Genomic DNA, 27570 nt, shown 5'->3' on the forward strand with positions numbered 1-27570 from the left:
TAGTGTTACTGAATCTAGTTGTTTATTGCATCACTCAATTTAAAAGACCAAAATAATTCCATTTTGATCTTCCAACAATGCTCTTTGTGGATGAGCCCCCAGATATCGCTGTCTGAAGTAAAGGTGCTGAACTGGAGATTCTGCAGTAACGCTCAGCACAAAACCGGAACTGGGTTCATGCCTTCAGCTGATGCCTTCAACCGCACCTGTTTTAACATTCCCAGTTCTTGGGATCAGTACCCTTTGGTCGAAAGAAGCTTCAAGGATGGAAACTTGAGGTGAAGTTGAGAAGCAAAAAAGCGAAACACAGATCACCCTGGTAAGAAAGTCTAAGGACCCCTTCTTCCCATAACATCATCCTCACACTCCACAGTCAGCCTGCTTCTCCTGAAGCTGCCTCGTCAGTATCTGATATGAAGACAGAAAAGCTACTCCTATGTGGAAAAGGATTTGCCAGAGGTTCCTCAGCCCATGCAGGTACACGTTGCCCAGGCAAATAAAGAGCAGCATCAGCACCACCTTCGTAGTCCTGGCGGGACTGTAGAACAGGTACAAGTAACACTGAAATGACACCAGAAGAGGAAGTCCAATCAGAGATAAGCAAATGGCCACAAGGTCAGGCGCAAGGCTCACTTACTGCACCCGCCCTGCAGTGTCCTCTCACACACATTAGTTATGAAACTCAGTTCACTACAGTGAAGCTTGGACTCACTGGATCAGCTGCTGCTAATCACTGGATGAAAGTGGGGATTTGGAAGAGACAAGAGAAGTGAAATAGATGTCACAGGAGAAGCTAGAACACAGCACTCTTGAAGGAATTTAAGAAATACAGACAAACGCCCAGGCTAGGCTGTAGAGAAAGAAGAGGTGCAGGTGAGGGCAGACAGCCAGGCTGGGACAGGTGAGAAAGCCAGTGAGAGAAGCCGTGCTTTTCCTCTTTTAGTTCTTCCTGAGTTACAACTACACCAGGGACCACTGTTCCCTAGACAGCCTTCTCAGTACACCTTCAAAAACACCTGTGAGTCAGGGAAGAGTCTCACAGTGGGCAGAGGGACTGATATTTCATGTGGGGCTACCACACAGGAAGAGGCCATTCTTGTTCTGCAAAAGGTGGAAATGGTTTTTGGTTCCATATTTAAAAAAAAAAAATCCACACCCTCAAAACACAGAGCAATTTGACAAAAGCTCAAGCTACAGTGGTGGGGAGAGAGTTTCCTGCTGAAAGAGCTATCCAAGTAAGACTGCAGTTGAGGGAAGGAAGGTGGTACTGCAAAATCCCTGCAGCCCTCAAATGCAGGCTCCAGGAAACTCCTCTTGGCAACACCCAAGGTTTTGGAGACTTGTTTTCTAAAAAATGAGTCCATTTTTCAATCTTGGGTTGAAAATTTCTTTCTGCACAGTCAGGTAATTCTTAAAAACAGGCCATCTAGGGACACATGTGGAAGAGAGAGGAAGTGTCCTGAGAACAGAAATTTTAATTTAAAAAAAAAAAAAGACGAAGCAGCAGCTTAAACATGCAGCAAAGGTACCAAAATCTTAGCCCATGCGGAGGATGAGGAAAGAGAGTCAGGTTTTAACTAGAATTAATTCTGCCTATAGGGGTGTCATATCTCCTTTTTACCTTACTCTTTAAATGTACAGCTTATTTGAAAATAACTAACTAAAAATCAAAGTGCTTTAGTTAGTGTTATAATTTTTGTTTCATTTCCTAAGCACAGATTTGACTCAGACAGTATGACTATTAAAAACTACAAATCTTTTACCCAGTGCTGTGGTTTGGAAAAAAACATGCATACATAAGTGTCACTTCTGCAGAGGGATATTTCAGTATTTGGACTCCCTTGATAGTAATCACGAGGCGAGACCCTGCCTCACACTGGTCAGGCCCAACCTAATCCCCACCACATTCTCCTTGCTCGCTTCTTGGGAGTCAAGTCCAAATTCCTGGTTTCTGTCCTGCACTGTCAAGGGCCCTGTGGCCTAGGGCAGGTGGCTTTCCCTTTCTGAGTCCAAGGGTCTTTTCTCTATAAAATGATAGCTTCAGACAGAAATGGACCCACTAAGGGCTGTTACTGGTCATGATGTGAACCAAGGCCTTGGTGGACCAAAAGCAGGATCGAGAAACTTGTTGATGGTTCCATCAGAGAACAAAATAAGGCCATGGGTTTAACCCACTCACTAAAACATCAATGTTTCACCCACCTGGAAAATGCAGGCTACAAAAGGAATAAGAAAAGCCAGAATATTTCCAATTTCTTCATGTGCAACCTAAAAGAAATAAGAGGAACACAAGAAAAGGAGTGTTTAGAAGAAAGGGAACACTATGACATGAAACATTTTACTCTTCATTGGGTCTGGATGGTTGACAGTACAAAATCCTGAGCTCAGTGAGAAACAGGTCCTTGTTCACATACCAGAACAGAGGGTGACATGAAATCCTTCTGAAAGGCCTGGTCACACAGGGAGCCCTCCTGTCCCCCGACCCTGCCACCTCTCAAAATCCTACTCATCTGTCAGTGCTAAGCTTTCTCTAATTCCTCCCACCCCCAGGTACTGCCACCTCCTTAGTGATGTCACCACATTCTGCTTTGAGCCCCAAAGTGTGGACTGTGTCTTAACCAACAAGCACTTGTTCCAGTTCTTGGTAAGTATGTGCTTATGGGTAATCACAAATGATAGGGGTGGGACCCACACCACACACTGGCCTAAAATGGGCTGTGGAAACAGGCAGTCACCACTCACAGCACAAGCCTGCTGCCAGTCTCCAGCCAGCTCGCTCTCCGTAAGCCCCAACCTCAGCCGCACTTCAGACTTTAATCAGTGCTCGCAGGAGTGTGAGCATTATGACTCCATTTTTAAAAGTAACATCTATCTGTTCATGTTCATAATGGTTCTATACTTTTTCTTTAAGTGTTTGAAATACTTCAAAATTTAAAAATACTATTTAAAAAGCACTGATACAGAAGGTTGCTTTGAGATGAGCAGGTTGGCAAATCAACTTCGTAATGATATGGTTCTTTTGACCAAGACACCGGAAGGCTGGTATTTGCATGACATAAATCAGAGTATGAGATAAGTCTTCCTGGGGGAAAAAGAGCCTGAATCTTAAAGTCTGAGAGTCAAACTCTCGCCCTGGATGAACAATCCAGCCGCTGGAGGGACTCCTGGGGTCTCTGGGACCACAGGGTGGCCTAATATCCTCTTGGCAAGTAGTCCATTTCTCACCAATATCCCAGCAGGCCCCTTTGGCTTCTTAGGAAAGTAGACACAAAAAAGCACGTTTCTTATTTGTTCAACTTACTACAAAGACTAAAATTAGAAATAAAAATTTTACTTGAATTTTTAAAATTGAGTGCATAGTAACCTTATAAAGAATACATATTTATTTCTTCCATCATGTGTCTTTCAGCTTAAACTGTCTAGAAGAGATTACCTGTAAAGAATGTTCTGCGAGGTGAATTCCACGAATGAGGTTCAGAGCAGCGCACATGATGTTGAGGATAAGGGAGAGGACACCCAGGGCCGTCACCGGTTCCATTCGGAAATTAGGAGCTTCAAATGAAAAAAAAAAAAAGACGTATCTAGTGAAAATAATTTCTATATGAAAGAAAAATAAACAACGACAATAACTAGCCCTCCACTAACGATAGGCTTATTATGTTAAACACGCAATTACAAACATACTAATTTTAAAAGCAGCTGTAGTTAGAGGAGGGAAGAGGCAAGAAATGAAGGACAGAATGGATTTGGGGATCCGAGGTGACTTTCTTCCAGAAAGAGGCCCTTCTCTGGGCAAGCACAGGTCTTTCAAGTGCTTCATTTCCTTCCTATTTAAAGCAGTGGTTCTCAGCCTGAGACGATGTGGCCCCTCCATGGACATTTGGTAATATCTAGAGACATTCTGGGTTGTCCCCACTGGGCCACGAATGCTTCTAAACATCCTGCAATGCACAAGACAGCCCCCACAACAAAGAAGTACCCAGTACAAAATGTCAACAGGGCTTAGGTCAAGAAATCCTGATTTAAAGCAATTTAGGGCTTTAGTTGTAAATTGCTTGTCAAATTCTGAAACATTTCTATTACACACCTCAACCCTCAGCTTGTAAAATGTTCCACTCTTTTTCTGACAAGGACAATAGTCGGTGTCACATTGCTTCTAGAGCAATTGACAGCAAATGCAATCTTCTAAGTTCCAAAATAATTGGGAAGAGGAGGGAAACATTGATTATTTCAGCTATAAGCTGTTTCTGGAACTCTTAATTAGAACAAATGATCACCCTCTCTTTAAAGATAACTCTGAACTTGATTCTGGTTCACTCAATTAAATGGTATCCCCCCTATTCTCTTGCTTTGCTCTGTCTAAGTCATCCTTTCTGGCCTTACATTTCCCACATACGCATACACACACACGAATGTCTAGCCACAACCCAACTGATGCCTACTGTTAGTGTGTTAGAGTTTCCACTGAGCAATTCAAAGTTCCTGTTAGAACAGAACACGCTACCTGTAAAGATTCTAGCCTCAGGAGAATAGGGGGAGTCAAACCACAGTAAAACGTCCTAGAAAGACAGGCAAGGTGACACTTTCTGGATTTGCTACATAGTTAAAAAACAAAACAGAAATCACAAAGTTACCCTGTCTTCAGATATGGCAAAGGAGAAGCTTGGGGCTCAATTACCCAGTCTTCCACAAAAGTTAATTTCAATCCCAATGTAAATTATAACAACTAACTGAATGGCATAAAAACCAGTCCAGGAATTTACTAGTTGAAATAAGTCAAGTCAAAACACAAAGTTAAGCCAAAAATGTCAACATTTTTAATACATCACTTTTAAAATTCAAGTAGTGAGTTTAGTATAAAACTGTTAAAACAAAGTAATTATTAGACTGTTATAGTGTAGACAGCTCTGCCTTCAGAGAAGGATGCAGCTCTTTACACCATTATAGAATTCTTAGAATGTAAATATCCACCTTAATCAGACACTGGTTTAACCGTGTGTAATTATAAACAAGGAATGCAAAAAAGCATGCTTTGTTACGTGCTGGGCATTGAGGAGTGACCAGTGTTACCGCCAGACTAAGTCACTGTGAGCATGTTCATTAACACCGTATTCATCAGAGGAGGACTCGGAAATGCAAAGCTATAGAGGGATGTTCCCAGGTCGCACAGAGAACCAGGCAATGAGAGCTCTAGAAGCCCTGGCTCTGGCCCCTGCCCACTGGCATCCCCAGAGCCCCGCTCCTCCTTCAAGAAGGGCAGGGGTTTCTCCCTGGAGATTTGCAATGTTTCCTAAATGATGAGATAAGGACTTACTGTCAAAGGGAAAAGGAGGAATATGTACAAATCTGTACAGTTCAGTAAAGGGACTTCCAGCAAAAGAGAATGAAAACCTCCTTTATAACATTTAAACATGCAGATTTCACCCTGGTTAAGAAAAACACCCTGCCAAGTCATTCTTGTTTTGCATCTCATCAGAAGGGCTGCCTCTCCTCAGATCAACTCACCATCACAACAGTCAAGCTTTTTATTACCACCTGGAAACAAGATCAGTCCACGTTTTCCCCCACATACTTTATATGCTGCCCCCCGGGCCCCAAACCCCTCCTAGTAAAACAATCAATGTGCACGTGAAACACACACTATCACCTCATCTTCATCAACATTAAAGAGCAGCAGGCCACTTACCGGGCTCCAAGGGCACCCGTGGGTGACCGTTCACCACCCCGTTAGCCACATCTGTGTCCTCCAAAGAGAGAACCACCGGGGGCTGGAACCTGAGTTCCTCCTGAATTCTCTCTAAGCTGCTCTCCATCTGGGTGGAACTTACATAGTTAAAATGCCACTTCACTTTCTGAATGATGCCGTCTGCAAAAAGAGAGCAGCCCAAGCTGAGTGTTTTCATCACAGTAATGGTATAAGACAGTACGTGCACAGTGAGGTTTATGTTTCTAGGCAAGCTAGTAAGTCAGCCAGACCCTGAATCAGAGTGCTGAGCTCTACACAGAGATCAAATGATTACGGCACCCTGTGACCAGTCTCATCAACCTTTCAGAGGAGAATAATTAAAATGTGACAGTCTGTCTGTCAGAATCTCAGTGCCAAGGCAGTCAGGGACAGGGGCTTGAGTCCTAGCTCAGACATGACTCATAGTACAATCCGAGGCTATTCACAGAATATTTCTAAGCTTGAAAAATCTAGACAGTTATTCTTAACCTGATTATCTCAAAAAAAGGTGTCTGAGAAGAAAGAAATTACAAATGAATGCGAGTAAGTTGTACAAACCAGAATGATACATTTGAAAGGAATTGGTTTTAACTCTTTTATTTACATTAGTATTAATCCATTACCAAGTTTAATAAATATTTTAAATGAAGTTTCATACACACTGGTGAAGCAAAATCATTTATAATTCTAGTATCCACATACTTTTACTTATATTCTACTCTCACTGAATAACAAGTAAATGTGATGCTGGGAAGGGGTTCCTGTCATACCACCCCCACCACTTTGGAAGGAAGGCACATGCAGAGATGAGGGGAGAGAAAAACACAGGTCCACCAGCTGCCAATCAAATGACAGCCAGGGGATGTTGCAGCTGTCGTCTGCCTGGGGATAGCCTGCTCTCTTTGGGAGAAGTGGGGCTTGAGAGCAGCTCTGGACTAGGGAGACCCAGTGCAGAACTCATGGTCTACGTCACAGGTGTACTGGAGGGGTGGGGAGAGATGTACCAGGGAGTTCCCAGTACCTTCAAGTGACATCAAAGAGGGTGCTGGCCCCATCCCTAATGGGCCAGCCATAGACTGCATGAGGGGATGTGAACAGCAGCTCCCAGGAGGCATAAGTGGTGGGCCCTGCACCTGATCCTTAGTACCAAACGCTGCCAGCCCCTCATTCAAGAGCATCCCAGGGACCATGGCAACTTACTCCAAGACCAGAGAGTGGCCCCCAATTCCCACCTCAGCTCCTGCCCTCCAAGAGCTCAAAATGACTGGAATCACACCTGAGAGGAACAATGCAAACGCTATAATTGTCACACTGGGTTCCAAAGCCCTGAGCCTCTACACGGCCTCTCTGGCAGGGCCCAGAAAAGGAGTGTCCTCTTCCAGAGCAGTGCTTCTCAAAGCTCTGAGCACAGGACCAGTTTTTTTTCTTATTTCCAAATGGTTGTAGGTGGATATTTTGGTAAAATATCATTTAAAAAAATCCCCAGAGTGTCAAACTACTGTAAGAATTTCTAAGCACTTATTCTCGCTTCCTGTACATCCCTCACGCTGGGAGAATGAGTCTGCGTACCATCCCTGAGCAACACTGCTTGAGAGCAAGGGTTCGGGTTGGTAAACTGTTCTCCAAGTGCCAGAGAGTCAATGTTTTAGGCTTCTAGGCCCCAGATGGTCTCTGTTACAACTGCTCACCTCCACCAGGGAAGGGCAAAAAACAGCCTGAAATAAAATGAACACAGCTGTGTTCTACTTTATTTACAAAAACGGGCCCTCAGCTCACAGTTTGCTGACCTTTGCTCCAGAATAACCAATACATGTTTTGCCATTCCTCCCACCCTGCCCCTAGGCTCTGGAGAGATGAAAAGCCAGAGTGTTGAACCTCTAAGCTTTCAGGCTATCTTTGTTGCTATGAAATCTCATGGTACAAGGCTGTTCTCCAGTGACACATTACTGCCCCTCCAGTGGTTTTCCCTGATGGTCAAAGCCAAATCCAAAATGTAAATTCTACATACACAATGCCATAAGAGAGAACAATAAATACGAAAGAAGATTACAAACCGAATTCGAGAAAGGCGTACGGCCTGGAGGCTAGGCCAATGCAGGTGGTGTCATAGGAAGCTGTGAATTCCCACCATAAGGTCTCCAGGAAGCAGAAGGCCATGGCTGCCGGACACTGGCGGTGGCAGATAGCCATGCAGGCCACATCTCTCGAAGAAGAGAAACTGGAACAAAAAGGTGCCATCTACATCATCAGGGAACAGACCCTGGTACTCACATTCCAGACCCGGACACCACCTTGCTTAATTAACTCTGAGCTTGCTGGGCCTTGAACAGTCCTGTAGCTGTTTGTTGCACATACACCGTCTCTTCAGCTAGACCTGCCCAGGACTGTGCCTTTCCTACCCTCCCTCTAAGATGCACAGCAGTGTGAGCCGCTGACAACATGTGGTCACTCTTATTTTTGCATGAGGGATGCATGCTCCATTTGGGGGAAGTAGCCTCAGGCCTCTCTGCATCTACTGAGGAAAATGCTTTTTTCCTTCCTTAATCTCCGTCAATAGAGTTTCTAACGTTACATCATCCTGGTGTCCTGAAATAAAACCTTCTTGGTTGTGAGTGCCTACATACTCGAATACATACAACTGTTGGATTTACTTTACTATTTTAAATAGGATTTTTGTGTCTATGCCAAGAAAGAGTGGCCTATAATTTTCTTTACTTGTACTGTCTTCATCTCATTGTGGTCTTAAGGTGATTTTGGTCTCATAAAATGAATGCACGGATTTTTTTCTTTCTTCTTTTTCTTCTCTTTTTCAGACTGTCATGCCATCATTTCAAGCTCTGGGGACTCTAGGCCTCCAGTCTGCGGGGTCTACCCCTAACTATAAAACTGTGGAATCTCTCTGCTAGTGTTCTATCATTTTGGGCTGTGAGCTATCTCTGTGTAGCTTCTTTTTCCTCCCTGTCAGAATCCCTCAGACCTGAGAGAGGCACACGTCCTCCAGAGCGGTTGTGCGTTTGCTCTGGCCAGCTAACCCACAGTGTCGTCAACCTGGAACCAATACTGATACTTGAATCCAGGCCTGGGAATTCCTAGATCATGGGGAATATAAACTCCAACTTCAATCTTACACAATGCACAGGAGCAGGGTTTCGGTTTCTTCGGTGAAATTTCATTTTTCCTTCTTATCCAGAGCCAAGTAGAGATGAGTCACCCCCGTGCTGGTAGGCAATTTCTCCCCTACCATTATTCCACTAGGGCTATAGCCTGGCAAGGATCCCTCATTTACACAGGGGTCTGTTCTGACACCTCACCCTGCGAGCCTGGGGCCTCCCCTTTCTTGAGTGCTGAAACTCAAGCCCAACTTTACTATGACGGCAGGCCCAAGAGCCCAGCACCAGCTCTCACACTCACCACCATGATACCCTGGCCCCTCTTCAATTCTGGCACCTTGGGATTTCTTTCAAGCTCAGTGACACATTTAATATAATTTTTTATATTTATTTATCCACATTTCTGGGTGTTTCTGGCAGGAGGGTTTTTAGGTTATACCGATCTACCATCTTTTTGTAGTTGGCAGTTTCTATATAAAAACTTTTTTAATTAAAAAAAAGACGAAAAAATTTTAAATAAAAGAATGATTGCCCCCTTATATAAAACTTTCCAAAAGGGCCGACGTCTCTCTAGGATGAAGGTGTTTCTATGAAAGAGGACCCCTATTTGTGGGGTGAACTGTGTTCCCCAAAAAGATACACTGGAGTTTTAACTCCCAGTACCTGTGAATACGACCTTATCTGGAAACAGGTTTTGCAGATGCAATCAAGATAAAATGAGGTCATGATGCATTAGGGTGGGCCTTCACCCAATGACTGGTGTGAAATATGATCACAGAGACAGAGGGAAAAGGCCAAGTAACAAAGGAGGCAGAGACTGGAGTAATGACACTAGTGACAAGGATGCTGGCCACCACCAGAAGGTCACAGAGGCTTGGGAAGGAGTCCTCCTTAGAGCCTCAGAGAGCACGGCCCTGTCAACACCCTGGTATCATACTTCTGGCCTCCAGAACTGCGAGAGAAAATATTTCTGTCATTTTAAGGTAGTTTGTGGTATTTGTTATGGTGGCCCTAGGAAAATAACTTGACTCCGTAGCTATAAAACAGGCGGTGGTGCTGCTCACCTGCAAGGACAAAAGCCCCAGTTTCCTCTGTGGAAATAATGGTGACTATTTAAGTACAAGTACAGATGGGTGCAACATTTTACATTCTACTTTCAAAAAATAACTGAAGTACCCAGAATTTCACTTGAAGTCATAGGCTTTTTTTTCTTCCTTAACAGAGAAAAGTTTCCTATTAGAGGTGCAGACCAAAGTTCACACCAGAAGGATAACCCCAGAATGATGAGGGAGGGGCCACTGAGGAAGGCGGATTCGGTGCTTCCAGAGAAAGGAGTGGCAAACATGAGCAGATGCAGCTCCGTCTTTGCTCCTGGGCACCCAGAGCCCACAGCTCAGGGTGACAGCTGCACATGCCTGCCACCTGGTACCCTCTTCAGGTCATGGTCCTTCCAGTCTGACAGCACCACCAAGCCTGGAGTCAGGCCTGGACCCTTCCTTTTGTTTTTCCAATTCTGAGACTGAACTCCCCTAGAAAGAGTTGTCAGGTCAACCCATAATTTACTATTCAAGGGGAGCAAAAGTGACTTGGTAACCAAAGGCCTAAATTCTGGAAAGCCATGATGTAAAATCTGTGACAAGCCTTTTTGATATTTCAAAACCTGTCTTGCCCCGATCCCTCCACAGACTGGCTTCTTGCTCTAAACCCTGGAAAAAGAAATGGCATAACACACAAGGAACAGACCATGGTGCCCAGCTGCCTGAATTCAAATCCTAGCCCTACCCCAAGGTATCCTGACCCTGTAAAGGTAGCATAATCATTTGTTTTGTAAATAAGGAATTGGGAGAATGGCCGTACAAGTTTTTTACTATCTCTTTTCATCAGTGAAACTGACCTTCCCACAAAGAGGTGAGAGCAATACAAGGTGAGAAGATTCTATGGTGTTTGATGTATTTAATCTATAAAATAAATAATTGAATCTTAAGGGATAGTATAGCTTTTAATGGGTTAATAATTTTGGTTGTGGTGGCCTCAGTGCATAAAATAAGCTCCAAGTGATTAAAATTTAGACCACCTATTCAAAATGCTTTTACACTTATTGATCCAATACATTGATTAATAGAACAAGGTACTCTAGGGATAATAGCTTAATTCAAATTCACAGTTCATTTCAACATTAGAGTTTATAGCCTCACAACTGGATCAGAATATCCCAGTGCTGTAACTGTAAATGGTGTGTTCAGTTATTAAAGTTCTATGAGATGTGAGTTTTTAAAAAAAAATCCTGACCCTACTACTTACCACCAGTGTGACCTTAGGTAAGCTGCCTACCCTCAGTGTCCTGCTCTGTCAAACAGGTATAACACTCTACCTGCCTCATCAGCCACATGAAGCACTTAGAATAGTGCCTGACACGTGGAAAACACTCAATAATAATAGCTTTTATTACGACGGTTATCGTGACCACTTGATTCCTACTTCCACTGGAGCACTTGCCCCTTGTATTACTTCAGTTATACATTTCTCTCGCCCCCTCATCAACTTTGAGACCCTTGAAAAGATGGACCTACTTGTGCTCATTTTTCACTCTTATACTCCTGTCACATAAAAACTTTTTAATTAGAAAAAATTTTTAAGTGAAAAAACTAAAAAGCAAAAACTGAAGTCATTTTCTTGGCTTCCTCACTGCCGTCCTTTACCTTTCCTGACATTTTAATCTAGTCTCTCCTCCCTCCTCACCGTTTTTCCACCCCTGCATCAAATGCAGAGAAAACTACCAAACTAAAGGCATGAAGAGTGTGTGAGCCGGGCCTCGCGATGCTCACAGGCGCTATGCTCACAGGAGGTGGGAGCTGGGGCAGCAGAACTTGAGCCCCTTTGATGCTATTGTTGTAAACACGCCCGACCTCAGACTGCTACCTGTGTCAGACCTGCTTGTAACACACAGTGTGATCAGCACAATGTCACCTCAACATGTGGTTATGAGTAACCCAAATTATGCAGGTGCTCTGGAAGGTTGAACACACTTGCTTACTGAATATTGAAGTCACGTCCTTCTGCAGAACCTCGACCTGGATACTGGGCCAGTCGCAAGGCTAAAGTCTTGAGCCGTCTCCTGCATTCCAGAAAATCCTGGGTGTGGTAAAAGTCAGTGGAGGCTGACAGAGGCAGTCCATCCCTCACCCTTACCACACAGGCGAAAAGGATCATGGACATGGTCCACGAGACGAGTCATGAGGACACCTGAGGGAGGCAAGGTCACCTTGTTACTGCGGGCCGGATGATGGTGCCAGGGAGACCCCCGCCCTAGAAACGGCCACTCTGGACTGTGCCACCCTCACCCCCACCACAAATGTAAGTGTGGCTTTAATTATGATTTCCCTACCCTCTACTATTATGTCACTCCCAGTTTTCCTTCCTTCATTATCCTCCCTGTCTCTTCCTCACTTGTAGTCCTCCTCTTCCACCTCTCTAAGGAATCCCTCCATTTCCAGAATTAGTAAACCAACTGGGTGAGGAAACAGAGACGCAAGGAAGCAGGACCAGAAGGGCTCAGGAGCAATAGCAGGGACAGTGGGTAACAGGAGGCAGGGAGCAAGACGGCCTCAAAGAGACAGGAAGAGCCTGACCCTGAGGCAGCAGAGATGGTGTCCAGTGACCTGTGCATTTCAGGTCACCTATCAAGGTAGGTACTGAGCAGCGTACTTGCCACTCCCTCACCTGCAGTGGAGGGTTCTGAGCATTTAACTTAAAGCCGGCGGCAAGGAGAGCAGAAGGCAAAAATGAAACAGAGGGTGTAGCATATCCTCCCAAACTTCTGCAAATGTCTGACACCGAGCCAGTCTCCAACATGATGACTGAGTTCCCACAGATGGCTGCAGGAATACAGGGCAAAACCTGCACATCTGCACATGACAGACCTGCAACAAGGGGCAAGTGAGGTAGCTATCACAGCTCTAATGGGCCTTTCCGTGACCCACACATCCTGCCTCACAGACCCTGTTGTCAAGTCCTCTACTAGATAGGATATAAACAGGTACGTATACTGGTGGACTTTCTTTCCAAAGAACCCTGGGGACATAATCTGGCATCGCAGTTCCCATGAGCAGTGGGAAACGGGAGCCCCAGGGTGCACACTGCTCTCTGCCTCTGTGTGTTCTCGCCCAGTCTGCATCCTCAGATCTCCCCATGGCCAAGTCCACATCAAGGACCGTCTCCAATACACCCCACCAGAAGTACTTCCATCTCCTCTAAATCCCCAGAGCACCCACCCCTCTGTTCTCTATTTCACTGATGATCATTTCCACCACCTAAGTGTCAGTTCTAAGAATAAAGACCATATCTGGAATGGATGAATGGGTAATTACTGACATTTTACACATGAAGAAACTGCAGTGGTATAAAAGCAAGAGGAGGTAAAAAGAAAAATTAGTCTACCAGGCCACAGACCCTCCACAGCTCATCTGTCCCATCTCCCCACACTCTCCACTGAGGAGTCAAAATCCGAAAAGTCTCAGGAAAAATACCTCTGCACACAAAACTGCTACATTCCCAGCACCACTGGCAAGGCCAGGTCAACAGGAAGAAGACCCTTCAGGCTGTACTCTAGCTGCCTGGCCAGTGTGGAGACTTAGAGCACCAGAAAGGGCATCAGAGGACAAGTGTATGGAGGCTAACTGCATTATCACCTATACTTTCATGAATGTTTGACATATATAATTTAGAGAAATTTTTTTAAGGAGGGTACAGAGTTCTGACAGAGATAAGGAAAGACTACAAGATCAACCTGAGACCAGGGCTTGGGGTCTAAACAGGAACTTCAACTTGCCTGCCACCGTGAGAACAGTGTTACAGCGTGAATGGAAGTTGCAGCCATCCTATGATGCGTGCAGAGAAGTGTTTAAGAACACTTCTAACAGAGATGGTTCTAAGAACACTACCTGCTAAAAATAAATATATAAATGATTTCAACAAGAGCCCTTGGCCAAGACATAAAGACATGGAGGCAAAGAGTGAGAGAGAAAGACCAGAGAAGGCGGGGCAACAAATCAATGAGATACCAAGAAAGTCAGAGACAGGATAGAAACACCCCAAGCAAGGTTCTTTTTCGGGTGCTGAGTAAGCTGTATGCTCTTCTATGGAAAGCAGTACGCATTTATTCCAACTGTCAACCCCAAATATCCTCTCTAGTGCAGTCTTTATGGAGCACCTGCTGTGTGCCAGGTATCGTGTTAAACTAGTAAGAAGAAAACAGTGACCCTTCCAAGTGACAGCAATCACAGGAACCAGTTCGACCACTCTCTAAAGGACCCAAAGTCCCCTCCAAGCTTTCTACTTGAACCATTTTATTCTTTTGGTGATCAAATCTGTTTCTCCTCAAACAGCAGCATTCAAGATAAAAACTGTATCAGTTCTATCGAGTTACTAGTACTGCAAACTAGTGAAACCTACAATCATTTTATAAAAATATTTTAAAATATTTGCAATGCTTAGATGAAGGTGACACTGAGCTATGAACTGTTACATGCATATGTGTATCCGTGTGAGTGTGTGCACGCACAGGCTGGCAGTAGCCTGAGAGGTGGCGGGATCTTACCTGCTGCTGTGGAAGTCTAAGAACAGAGACCACACCCCCTCAACAGTTCTTCCCTTTGTGAAAATGCACTTTGTATTCCAAAAGATGAAAAAAATTTGATACTAGTAGGGAGAGGCTCATCCTTGTGTTCCCCACAATGCCTGGTAAGGGCTTTACACACTGCAGGGATTTGATGTTTGTGAATTCAGGTTATGCACCAGTATGAGACAGTCTGGACTTAAATAAGAGATCTGACCACTGCTCAAAAAAGAATGGCCTGGAGTCTCTGCTTCTGGAAAGGTGAGGCTGAAGCACTTTTTCCTACTCCCACTAAATACAACTACAAGCCATGGGCATTATACATGAAACAAACAGAAGAAGTCTCTGGAAGGCAAAGAGAAGAAGGCAGACTGGCAGGGACCTTGGGACCTGAGGAATGAAACGCTGTGAGTTCCCAAGGTTTTCTTTTTGCTTCATATATCCCAGTCTTGGCGCTGGAGAAGCTGACAATCTGGAAATACCAATGGGCATAGGGAAAAAAAAAACCCCAACAACAACAACGAACAGCTGTGTCTCTCTGGCCAAACAACCAGGAAAGGTACAACCCAGCAAAACAGAAAACTCTTAGACAAAAATGTTCAACTCCAGCCAAACACCACAGAAAAAAGCTGCAGCTATTTTACATACCCACCAGCAAAGGCTGAGAAAAGCCTTGACTTCTACTCTTACCTGGTGGTAAAGAGGTGCCCCATCCTCAACTCCCAACCCTCCTGGGGTAATGTCAGAGAAGACCAAGTGGGGAGCTACAGGCTCTATAGGCAATGAGCCAACATCTCCTGCTGCACCACCGGGGAGAAGGAATCCCCATCTCTGCCCAGGAATAATGAGCAGCCCCTGCCTTTCAGGGAGTCAAAAGAGGCCACATGGCAGTAGTGAGATAGAACCCCCACTTCTGCTGCTAGCACAGTGTCAGCAAGGGCCAATTAAAACAAAAGATTTAAATAAGAGACAGAGTCTCATAATATAATGCCCAAAGTGCCCAGGTTTCAACAGAAAATCACTGGCCACAGTAAGAATCAGGAAAATCTCAACTTGAGTAACAAGAAACAATTAACTGATGCCAACATCAAAACGACACAGATGACAGAATTAGCTGGCAGATTTTAAATCAGCCATCATAAACATGTTTCAATGAACAATTACAAACAGACTTGAAACAAATTAAAAACTGATTCTCAACAAAGAAATGGAAGATATAAAGAACCAAAGATATAAAGAACCAAATGGAGTTTTAGAATTAAAAATACATTAACTGATATAAAAAACTCAATGGATGAGCTCAACAGTAAAATGGAAGGGACAGAAGGATGAATCAGTAAACTTGAAGACAGAACATAAAAATTACCTAATTTGAACAATCTGAGAGAAACTAGATTGAACTGTGCAGAGCTTCACAGACTGTGGGACTTTAACAAATGATCCATTTATGTCACTGGAGTCCTGGAGGAGAGCAGAGGGCAGGACTAAAAAGGTATTCAAAGAAATAATGTCAAAACTTCCCAAATCTGGCAAAATTCATAAGCCAATAGATTCAAAAAGCAGAATAAATCCCAGAAAGGGTAAACCCAAAGAAATCCATGCCAACACACGTAACAGTCAAACTTAAGAAAACTAAAGACAGAAAAAAAATCTTGAAAGCAGCAAGAAACAATACCTTGCCTATGGAAGAAAAACAATTCAAATGACAGCAAATTTCTCATAGAAATCACAGAGGCCAAAAGGAAGAGCTAAAAGAGAAGAACTGCCAACCCAGGATTCTGTATTTTCAGCAGAAGTATCCTTCAAGAATGAAGGCAAAATGAAAACATACTCAGATGAAGAAACCCTGAAAGAATATGTTGCCAGCACACCTGCTCTAAAAGAATGGCTAAAGGAGGCTCACTAAACAGGGAGACAAAAAAAAAAAAAAAGATAGAAGAGGGAATTTTGGAACATCAGCAAGGAAGAAAAAACAACAGAACTCCAGAAATTTTTCTTAAGTTTTTCCCAGAAAACATGGGAAAAACCCAATAGACTACCCTTCACTTTATGAATTTATAAATCTATGATGATTGAAGCAATAATTATCACATGTTTGATGTGGTTCTCAATGTATATAAAGGAAATACAAGACAATTATAAATGGGAGAGGGTACAGAAATGGAAATAGGTAGAGTTTCTACATTTTACTTGAAATGGTAAAATATGGAGACCAGGAGACTATAAGATACACACACACACACACACACAAATACATGTATGTATATGTCTATACACTGGAGCAACCACTGAAAAGGCTACATGAAGATATACATTCAAAAACACTATAAATAAAAAAAAAAACGGAATTCTTAAAAATGTCTGAATTACTCACAGGAATGCAGGGAAAAGAAAATAATTTTAAAAATCAGAATAAACAGAAAACAAAGAATATAAGAGCAGACTTAAACCCTGATATATCAATGATTACATTAAATGGTCTAAATATACAATTAAAGACAGAAAAGAAAAGAATGGATAAAACACATGACCCAATTATACACTTTCTACAAGAAACTTCAAATTTTAAAATACAGACAGCTTGAAAGTAAATAACTAGAAAAAAATATACCATGTAAACATTAATCAAAAGAAAGAGTGAATTATATTAATATCAGACAAAGTAGACTTCAGAACAAAGGAAATTTCCATGGATGGAAAGAGAAGAACATTACATAGTGATAAAAGAATAAATCTCCCAAGAGGACATAAAAATAAATGTGTATGTGCCAAAAAACAGAGATCTAAAATATGCAAAGTAAAACTAATAAAGTGAAAGGAGAAACAGACAAATCCTCCACAGTTACAGTTGAAGACTTCAACATCCCTCTCTCAAAACTGACAGAACTAGAGAGAAAATCATCAAAGATACAGATCTCAACAAACTATCAACCAAAGTATGTAATCAACATTTATAGAACATTGTCCAACAACAGAATTCCTTTCAAGCAGCCATAAAACAATTCTCAACAAATTTAAAAGAATTCATACAGAGTACATTCTGTGATCACAATGTAGTCAAAATGGAAATTAGTAACAGAATGGTAATGCAAACCTCCAAATATTTAAAAATTAAACAACACACTTTTAAATAGTCCATGGGTCAAAAAGGAAGTCTCAAAGGAAATTTAAAAATATAATGAACCTAATGAAAAGAAAAATATCAAAATTTGTGGGACACAGTTAAAGCAGTGCTGAGAGGGAAACTTACAGCACTACATGCTAACATTAGAAAAGAGGAAAAGTCTCAAAACAGTAATTTAAGCTTACATGTCAAGAAACTAGAAAAAGAGAAGCAGAAACAAATAAACAAAGCAGGCAGGATAATACAGTAGAAATCAATGAAAACAGAAAAGCAATAGAGAAAATCAATGAAATAAAATGTTGGTCCTTTGAAAAGATAAATAAAATTGACAAACCTTTACCAAAAGTGACAAAGGAAAATATGAGAGAAGAGACAAATTACCATTATCAAGAATGAAACAGGGGATATCACTACAGACATTAAAAGAATCATATGGGAATGCTACAAACAACCCTACATATACACATCTGACAACATAGGTGAAATGGCTCAATTCCTCAAAAAGCACAAACTACCACAATTCACCCAATATGAAATAGGTAATTTAAATAGTCTGTAACTAAATTTCCTACTAAGAAAATTTCATTTGTAATTTTAAAACTTGTGAAAAGGAAATATCCAGGCTCAGATGGTTTCACTGGAGAATTCTACCAAACATTTAAGAAAGAATTAACATCAATTTTGCACAATCTCTTTCAAAAAAAGAGAAGAGGAAGGAACAATTCCAAATTTATTTTATGAAGCTAATATTACCCTGATATCAAAACTAGACAAAGACAGTAGAAAAACAGAAAATTATAGACCAATACCCCTCCTGAATTTACATGCAAAAATCCTTAACAAAATATTAGCAACTAAAATTCAGTGATATAATAAAAAGAATTAGGCACCATAACCAAGTGGGATTTATCCCAGGATGCAAGGCTGGCTTAATGTTCAACAATCTATCAATATAATCCATCATATTAAAGTGCTAAATAGGAAAAGTCACACAATTATGTCAATTAATGCAGAAAGGACATGTGACAAAATTCAACACCCATTCATGATAAAACTCTTAGCAAAATAGGAACAGCGGAGAACTTTCTCAACCTGATAAAGAGCATCTACAAAAAGCCTACAACCATCATACTTAAGGGTAAAAGACTGAATTCTTTCTCTTCAAAGTCAGGGACAAAGATGTCTGCTCTCACGTATACTACTATTAAACACAGTACTGGATGTTCTACCCAGTGCATTAAGGCAAGAAACTGAAATAAAAGGCATAAATAGGAAAGGAAGAAACAAAATTACTCTTACCTGCAGATGACATAATTGTCTACATGGAAAATTCCAAAGAGTCTACAAAAAGTCTAAAATGAATGAGTTTAATAAGGTTGTAGAATATAAGATCAATATACAAAAATCAATTGTTTTTCTACATGCCAGCAACAAACACATAGAAGCCAAAATTAAACATAAAAATAACATTTATAATCATCTAAAAAAATGACCTCAATAAACCTATATTCTTCAAAATGCAATAATTAGGTGTAAACTAACAAAACATGTATAGGAGCTGTATGCTGAAAACTACAAAACACTGCTGAAAGAAATCAAAGAAGTCCTAAATAAATGAGGAGATATACCATGTTTATGGATCGGAAGACTGAACATAGTAAAGATGTCATTTCTTCCCCAAAGTGACATACGGGTTTAATACAATTCCTGTAAAAATATCAGTAAGATAGTTTGTAGATTATTCTAAAATTTATATGGAAAGGCAAAGAAACAAACAGTTAAAGCAAGTTTGAAAAACAATAAAGTGGATGGAACCATGCTATCCTATTTCAAGACTTACCATATAGCTACAATAACCAAGATTGTGTGGTATAGACACTCAGATCAATGAAACAGATTGGAGAACCCAGAAACAAACCTACACAAGGACAGCTGAATGATTTTTGACAATGGTGCAAAAGCAATAAAATGGAAGGATAGTCTCTTCAACAAATGGTGCTTAAGCAGTGAACATAAGAAAGCAAGCAAGCAAGCAAGTAAGCAAGCAAGCAGGCAGGAAAGATAGAAAGGAAGAAGGAAAGAAAGGAGGGAGGGAGGGACAGAAGGAGGGAACTAATAAAAAAAAAGTTTTACAACTGATAAAAACGTTTCCACACTGTCTACTTGTGCACCCTTCCATAGCTCAGCTAGTAGAGCGGAAAACTGCAGAGGTAATGACCCTCTACTTGGACAGGAAAAGAGGTTTAAATAAATGAAAAATTTTAAAAACAGAAACTGAAGTAGTAATCAAATACAGCATCCTAGTTACCATCAGATTTTATTAAAATTATATTTTAATCTGCCTCCCTCATTTCCTAAATCCTCTTCTCAGCATCTATTTATAAACTGCTCAAGTCAAAGATTATCCCTGTTCTACCTGCAAAGACTGTACCTAGCTGGAGGGCACTCCTGTTCCCACTGGTTTCTTTGCGCCCGTACCCTTAACTCTCTCCCAAATCTCTACCACATACACACCTCCTCCTCCCTCAAAAAGGGAGGGAGAAAGGGTATTAAACTACCAGGCCTTGCAAAATAGTAATTAAGCAAAACAAGATTCACCTGGCACGCAAATATTCAAACCAAGAGTTTCTCATAAGGCATGTGACCCACTCCTCAAATACACAATACAAAAGACAAAGTTGAGTTATGTCACCCTTACTGAATTCACCTTCAGCCACAGGCCTTGAGAACTGGTTACCTAATTTGTAGTTCATGAAAGCACCTTTGTTCCATGCTTGGGAGTGGAGTAGGGAGGTGGGGAGAGGTCAACTTTGTCATTTGTTAGGAGCCAAAAAGAGTAGGGGAACTGAATTTTTTTTTAATTGAGGTATATAGTCACTTTACAATGTTGTGTCAATTTTTGTTGTACAGCACAAAGGGGACTGAATTTGATAGTGACTAATATTATGTGCCAGGCAGTGTGCTAGGAAGGAACTTTTACACTGATAGTTATTTAATGCTCATAACCATCTATGAGGTAGGCATAATCTGCACTGGACACATGGGAAAACTGTAGCTCCAAGGCTCACATGGTAAAGTCAGTATTCCAGTCAAAATTTCCTTACTCAAAATATTGGGATGCCTATGATCTTTCCACTACACTGTTTCTCTAAATCCAATCTTTGGGATTACAGCTACTCTGTTTCTCTAAAACAATTCCTTCCCCTAAAAGCACTAATACTTAGAACTAATCAGAGACCTGTTAATTAAAGGAGCCAAGGCCTAGAGTTATACTAGTTACAGCTGCTCCTTACTCGTTGTATTACTTTGGATAAGCCAATTTTCCTCTCTGACCATCAGTCACTTTTGGATGTGGCTGCTATCTGAGGTTCCTCCCAAGAATAAAAAACTTTGGGACCCCAAGATGTCCTCTGTGTTGTAAACACAAACACTTAGAGCTATAACAACATTGTCTAAAACGTATTTTCCAGAGCAAACTATTATGTAAATTTAATTCTATTTAGCAATATTAAAGCATTTTTAATGATTTACATTTTCATTTTACTAAAATTATCTGTATCGGGATTAATTCCTTTCTTTGTAAAATCTAATGAAGATTTACCCTAACCATTATCTGAGCTTTATTTCTTTTCAGACCATGTCACAAATTTCACCAGTTACTTTTCACCACTGGGAATATGCTTTTGTGGCTTTGATTTCTACAAACCTAGTTTTTCCTGGAGTGCTTAATCTTGGCTCTGGAGGTCTAGATGTAATCCTATAACGGACACAAACGTACATCACCTCCTACATCTGATGTTCAGAAAAGCTGGCCAAGCGCACCCAGTTTTGGTAAACCAAGTCTTAGAATATCGTCACGCTAAGAGAAGTTTGCTATCAAAATTTAACCACACTCTGACGTGACGTTTGTAGGTAATTAAGGAAATAATCACCCCTTCTTTCATTTGGACACACCCCGTCTCCTCCCACTGGGGGCAGCACTCGACCCGCTGAGGCTCCCTGCAGGCGCGCACCTCAGATCTTCCCGGAGTCCGGAGAGCAGCGGCAAAAGAGACCGAGGACTCCAGGAAGCCGGCGGCAGAACGGACCGAGGACTCCGGGAAGCCGCACGAAGCCCGGTGTTGCTTAACTGGGCCTGAGGGCGGGGCGGGCCCGGGGCCGCCTCCACCTCCAGGCCCGCCCTGCGCCACACCCGAGCCGCCTGCTCTCAGCTAACGGACCGCGGCTCCCACTTCAGCCCGCCTTCGCCCGCCAGCTCTCACCTCGCCCTGACCGCGGCCTTGCAGTCGGTGCCCTCCGGCCGCGGCGTGCCGCCCACCGCCTCCTTCACACCCTTAGCCCATCAGGCTGGCCCGGACCGGTCGCCAGCGGCCCAGGAGCAGGTAGGCGGCGGTGCGCATGCGCAAACCTTGACCAGCCCTTACCCCACCATTGGCTGCTGCTGAGCGACACCTACACTCGAATTGACCAATCCTGGTGCTCCTCCGCTGCCGGGTCCGACGGAGTCGTGAATGAGGAGCTTCTTAAAGGGCTGCGACCCAAATATAGAAGGGGCGTGGCTGGGGCGCGCCTCCCAACTTTCCTCTTGTCTTCCGGCTGTCACCTGCTTGAGTCTGAGGTCCAAGCCTGTAACTCCTACGTCCAGAGGTACGAGGAGACTTCGCTGTTTAAGCTCGATTCCTGCCGGGATTCTGGACGGGACTAACGTGTGGAGACAGGGAAGTTCCGAGTGACGGCGCGACACGCCCGGGGCGTGGGTTCAGCTGCGGCTGGGCTGGAAACGCGAGAAAGGCAAACCAAAGAGCATAGCCTCCTGCCAGCCTGGATGCGGTGCCAAAGTCCGACCCCGGAGGAACACAGCCCAGTCTGGGGGCGGACATCCTCACAGATGGATGGCTGGCTGAAGGGAAATTGGGAAGCAGACTTCGTCTATTTATTCATTCAACAATTTTAAGCACCTGCTGCGTGCCAGACATTACTGCAGGCACTGGGGACACAGAGAGGAAATCCTGACACTAAAAACTATGTTAAGTGAGGAGAGCAGAGTGAAAGCACCCATCCCACAATACACAACACGTATTTAAATACAAACTGAGCTATGTGCTCTTCTGAGAGGAGTACGGTTTTCAAGAGAATTTACAGGAGCTTCTGGTCTGGACTTGGGGGTCCAAGGAGGCTTCCCTGAGAACATGACACTGGATGATTAGTAACTAACTAGGCAGAGGGGAGAAGAATGTTTTTGACAGAGGGAACAGTATATATAAAGAACTTTGTGTGGACTGCAGCAGGGCTCCTTTGAAAAATGAAAAGCAACCCAGTGTAGGAGGTAGAGAGGGGAGGTGGATGGGGAGTTGATAGGGACAGAGTTTCAGTTGGGGAAGATGAAAACGTTTAGGAAATGGATGGTGGTGATGGTTGCACAACAATGTAAATATACTAAGTGTCACGGAACTGTACACATGAAAATGGTTAAAATGGTAAATTTTATGTTATGTATATTTTGCCACCAAAAAGGAAAAAGAAGAAACTCAGTTTAGAGAGTAAATGAGTTCAGTGAGATCCAGTAGTGAGAATGGAAGAGGCAAGACTATGTAGGATCTTGGAAGCCATGGTAGAGTTTAGGACAGAGGGAAACTGATTAAATTTGCATTTGGTAAAATTCACTTTGGCTGCTGATGTTAAGATCAAAGTGGAGAAGGCACATGGAAGCTGTGGTGGGATCAGTTGGGAAGCCAACGCAGTTGTCTGGGCAAGAGAGGATGAAGCTGGAGCCTAGGCTGGAGCGATGGTGATGAGAAAGAGAATTGGGTAGTCTGTAGAGAAATGTAGGGAAAAATCAACAGGAGGACTTGGTGATGAGTTGGATATGAACGGGTGATGAAGTAGCTTCAAGGATGATGCCATTGTTCAGCCTTGAATGAATGGACGGGTAGTGGAGGGATTCATAGTTATGCAGAACCTGGAAGAGGATCTAATTTTGGAGAGAAGATTGATCACTAGTTCTATCTTAGACAAGTTGAATTTGAGACACCATTGAGACTTCGGGTTGGGATGTCAATGTAGGCAGTTAAACATACAGATTGCAGTTCAATGTAAAGGTCTGGGCTGGACATAGACTTTTGAAAGTCCTCAGCACAAGGGTGGAAATTGAAGCAGGTCTTACATGGCCAGAGAAAAAATTACAAAATGACAACAGAAAAGATATAGAGTCCAAAATGACCTCCAGCAATCCCCACCTCCTGGTATTCACACCTTCATGTAGTTCCCTCCCACTGTGAGTCAGGGTTGGCTTGTTGACAAATGATCATGAGGCTAGGTCATCAAAGGCACAAAGGAGTAAAATGAGGAGATTTGGCTGGTAAAGGAGATTGAAAACTGCAATGTACACGACAAGAAAAGAGGCCAGGACTCCCTCTCTAAGTACATTCACATGGTTGGATAAAGACCTGTACTTCTCACCACAGGTCATGAAATACAAGACTCTGGCCTAAATAGGGAGGGGAAAATTGGTGCTAGACTCAGAAAAACCCAGAGCTTTCAAATGTGGAGACTTGGGCTCTCAGAACCTGGAATGTGAGTGCTTTAGAACAGGGCCTTGCATCCTCTAACTGGTACATGGTGTAGCTCAGGCATCACAATGGGTTGAGCAACAGGAGTTAGATGTGGTACCTATAGTCCCAGCCCTCCTCTCCAATTATTGGTCCCTTTGGCTCTGGATCAGGGCCACCACTCAGAGAAATGAAGCTCTGGAAGGCAATATTGCCCTGAGACCCCTTTTGGGGTTCCAAAGGTCTTTCCAAGGTCTGCCTCCTAAACAAAGTGGTTACTTCTCACTCTGCACTGCACTACAGGGAAAACCAACCTTGTTCCCACGGTCACTATGTATGGACTAGACAAGAGAGAAGACAACCACTTCAGAGTTTTAGTAGTTGCCAGCAGTAACAGTGTGGCCCAGGAGGTTGGCACAGCTTCCTCCCTGTATCTTGCAGTAAACCAACTCCGCCATTGGTGCACAGGCAGTGTAGGGTAGTGGTTATGAGTGAGAGTTCAAAAGCCAGACTGCCTCTGTTCAGATACTGGTTTTCCCCTTAGGAACTATGAGACCCTGGGCAAGTTACTTAACTGTTTTCCCAACTGTAAAAAGGAGAAAATAATAGTGCTTTTTTAGGGTTGTAAATCTGATAGGCATTATTACTGCCCAAAGGAAAAATAGGCCTATATGCGAGTTTCTTCCTCAGCAAAGAGTAAAGCTGACACCAGTGTTTCCCTTGGGCCTGCAGGGTTCGACTTGGCAGGAGGCAATGCCCAGGGTTCACGCTCTAGACACAGGTCTGGAGTCACCAGAGTGATGTCGAAAGAGTTGCGGACTTAAAGCTAGATATCCAGGTTCCTTGATTCCTGTGGGACCCAGGCAAGGTGCTCCCGCAGACTGACAGTGCCCTGAGCTGAGGACGAGCCCCGCCCCTGAGGTTAGCTTTCCAGACTGCGCAAACGCAAAAGATCCACAAACAGCTCCAGAACCCCAGGGGCGGGGCCTCGGAGGGACGCTGAGCATCGCTCTTGCGCACCCAATCACAAGTGACGTTCCGCCTGTTCCCCGCCCCATGGATGGGCGGGCCCGATCAACGTTGAGAGCGTAAACTTACCTATCGTGGGTTCGCGCTGCGGCCGTAGCGCGTCTGGAGCTGCTGGCTGGCTCAGGTTTAGGTTCGCAGAGGTCTGTTGGACCTAAGGCCGTGTTGCAACCTGGCTTCCCGGGATGTCTGTGGCCTTCGTACCGGACTGGCTGAGAGGCAAGGCGGAAGTCAATCAGGAGACGATCCAGCGGGTGAGCGCTAACGCGGGCTGTAGAGTTCCCGAAAGGCTGAGGATGCTAGAAGCTTCCTGGAGCAGCTGAGACTGGTCGTGTGCCTAGAGTGACTCGCAGGGGGATGGAATGAGATGGGAATGAAGTCAGCAAAGGCGCTGGAGCTGGAAAGCCTAGCATTGGGGCGGCGGTGGGGAGGGAGGGCATTGGTCCCTGCCGTCCTGATGTCGTGCTGCACTCACCGTTTTTGTCTGACCTTTCAGCTCCTGGAGGAGAATGATCAGCTGATCCGCTGTATCATGGAATGTCAGAATAAAGGCCGGGCAAATGAGTGCGTCCAGTAAGTCCCCTCCCTATTCCTCTGACTTTTAAGTGGGGGGGGAAGGGAAGCCAGTGAGATGATGCAGCAGCTGATATGATAAAGGAGTCTTGGGCGATTAATCGCAGATGAGGCTTAGTTATAGTAAGTGTGCATTGAACATGGGAAGTGTCTTGTCCCTTCTTTAAGTTCAGCTACTGGGGAATCAGTACCAAAACAGATACCAGCTCTGTTTTCATGGAATTTACATTCTAGACTCTAGAATCATACAATTAGGCACATACTAATAAGTGCTTTGAATAAGAATAAAACAGGGTAAGTGGGGAGAAGAGTGCTAATTTACACAGGATGTAACATTTGAGTATATGTGTTAGGTGATGGAGGCAGCTAGGCAGATATGTGAATCAGAGAAAGCATCAGGTGGAAAAGCCCCCAGGCTGGAGCCTGCTGGATATTTTCAAGTCACAGTAAGGAGGCCACTGTGGCCAGAACTCAGTGAGTAAAGGGAAAGTGGTTAGAGATGAGATCAGAGAGGGTAACTGGAGGCCCTGATCATGTAGTGCCTCATAGGCCACCAGAAGGGCTTAGGTTTACTCATAATGAGATGGGAGCCTTTGGAGGGTTTTGAACAGAAGTATGATATGATCTTGACTTAAATTTTAGTGATCACTCAGGATGCTATGTGGAGAATTCGAGTCAGGGTGCAGAGCTAGAGCTGGGAAACCAGGAGACTGTTCCAATACAGTAGTCTAAGCAAGAATAGATTGTGGCCTGGACTAGAGAGGTAGCTGTGGAAGTGAGAAGAGAGAACAGGTAAGATTCTGGATCTGTTTTCCTTGCAAATGTTAAATAAGATGGTTGATAACATTGAGTCATCCAATCAGTGGATGAGCCATTCACTAGAGTGGGTAAATTCTTTTCCAGTTTTTTGTTCATGTTCAGTAAAAACAAGCCTCTAATTTTTACCTGTTTTTCACCCATAGGTACCAGCATGTGTTACACAGAAATCTCATTTATTTGGCCACCATCGCAGATGCCAATCCAACAGGTGCTTCAAAAGCAATGGAATAATCTTCCAGTTGGTTGGCTATTGTAAGAAAACTGAATATAATCTACTTCCTATGAAATGGAGACAGGATCTTTACCAACTCAACTGCTTAAAACATGAATGAAACCTCTGTGGCTCTTTTAAAAATGAGAAAATGTGAAGAAAGCTACTAAATTAACTGTATTCTCAGTGTAAATATTTAAGTTAATAATTAAGTGGACTCCCTCAATTAAGTTGACTCCAGATGTCCTCCTTCCTGAAATAGGTGTGTTTGGACAACAAAGACATGGGCATCTTCAAGTCTGCCTTTTTAGTTTCAACCTGAAGAGGAAACTGAGAAGGTGTTGGGCAATCAGCAGGAACTGACAAGACTCTGGACTGAAACCCTGCCAAATGGACGTGTAACTGTGTGCTCCCTCCTACCAGTTTGTGGTTGTGGACCCCCGACTGTTCTTTTCAGGTTGCTTTGAAATAAAGCTTTCCTATCCACAGAAGACTGATATGAGGTATAGAAATTTTCATGTAATAAGCCTTTAGTTTTTGAGAAAAACTGTAAGAAGTTAAAAATTTATGTAATACCACCATTATTCTGGCTAACAAAATTAATAGTAATTCTTAATTATTATCTAACATCATCTAATAATAGAAGATATGACAGGGGAGGAAAAATATGTTTTTCCTTCTATCCTTTTAAGGTTGTCAGCTGAGGCTTTATAACAAAAGACAGATTAACAAAAGAAAAGCATATATATTTAAGTCTTCCCTGACATGGGAGCCTTCATAAGGAAATGAACTCCCCCCAAAAACCAGTTGAACCTGAGGG

General features: G+C 43.1%; 2 protein-coding genes across 5 annotated transcripts; one reads left to right on the plus strand and one right to left on the minus strand.

Moving 5' to 3' along the window:
- Positions 1–25309, minus strand: SEC22C (SEC22 homolog C, vesicle trafficking protein). 4 transcript variants are annotated; one of them, XM_072941067.1, is made up of 8 exons: positions 25220–25309; positions 22030–22347; positions 11870–12078; positions 7780–7943; positions 5687–5866; positions 3434–3552; positions 2203–2268; positions 1–561 (listed from the first exon to the last, which is right to left on the minus strand). In XM_072941067.1, the coding sequence occupies exons 3-8, from the start codon at positions 12049–12051 to the stop codon at positions 361–363; spliced, it is 912 nt and encodes a 303-aa protein (XP_072797168.1). In that variant the 5' UTR covers positions 12052–12078; positions 22030–22347; positions 25220–25309; the 3' UTR covers positions 1–360. The 4 variants fall into 4 exon arrangements, with proteins under 4 accessions (XP_072797168.1, XP_006200751.1, XP_015091819.1 ...); XM_006200689.4 differs by lacking the exons at positions 22030–22347; positions 25220–25309 and adding an exon at positions 21836–21986; XM_015236333.3 differs by lacking the exons at positions 22030–22347; positions 25220–25309 and adding an exon at positions 21587–21812.
- Positions 25263–27247, plus strand: SS18L2 (SS18 like 2). The gene is made up of 3 exons (XM_072941069.1): positions 25263–25401; positions 25644–25720; positions 26683–27247. The coding sequence occupies exons 1-3, from the start codon at positions 25333–25335 to the stop codon at positions 26768–26770; spliced, it is 234 nt and encodes a 77-aa protein (XP_072797170.1). The 5' UTR covers positions 25263–25332; the 3' UTR covers positions 26771–27247.
- The last annotated feature ends 323 nt before the right edge of the window (positions 27248–27570 follow it).

Source organism: Vicugna pacos, chromosome 17, assembly GCF_048564905.1.
Source record: "Vicugna pacos chromosome 17, VicPac4, whole genome shotgun sequence".
Taxonomy (NCBI): domain Eukaryota; kingdom Metazoa; phylum Chordata; class Mammalia; order Artiodactyla; family Camelidae; genus Vicugna; species Vicugna pacos.

Excerpts from the sequence above, each read along its gene's own strand:
- SEC22C (XM_072941067.1), bottom strand. The coding sequence starts at position 12,051 with ATGTCCATGATCCTTTTCGCCTGTGTGGTAAGGGTGAGGGATGGACTG. Across the intron at positions 2,269-3,433 it reads TCGCAGAACATTCTTTACAG|GTTGCACATGAAGAAATTGG; the intron begins GTAATCTCTTCT and ends TATTTCTTTTAG. Across the intron at positions 562-2,202 it reads TTGTAGCCTGCATTTTCCAG|TGTTACTTGTACCTGTTCTA; the intron begins GTGGGTGAAACA and ends GTGTCATTTCAG.
- SS18L2 (XM_072941069.1), top strand. The coding sequence starts at position 25,333 with ATGTCTGTGGCCTTCGTACCGGACTGGCTGAGAGGCAAGGCGGAAGTC. Across the intron at positions 25,402-25,643 it reads ATCAGGAGACGATCCAGCGG|CTCCTGGAGGAGAATGATCA; the intron begins GTGAGCGCTAAC and ends CTGACCTTTCAG. Across the intron at positions 25,721-26,682 it reads CGGGCAAATGAGTGCGTCCA|GTACCAGCATGTGTTACACA; the intron begins GTAAGTCCCCTC and ends TTTCACCCATAG.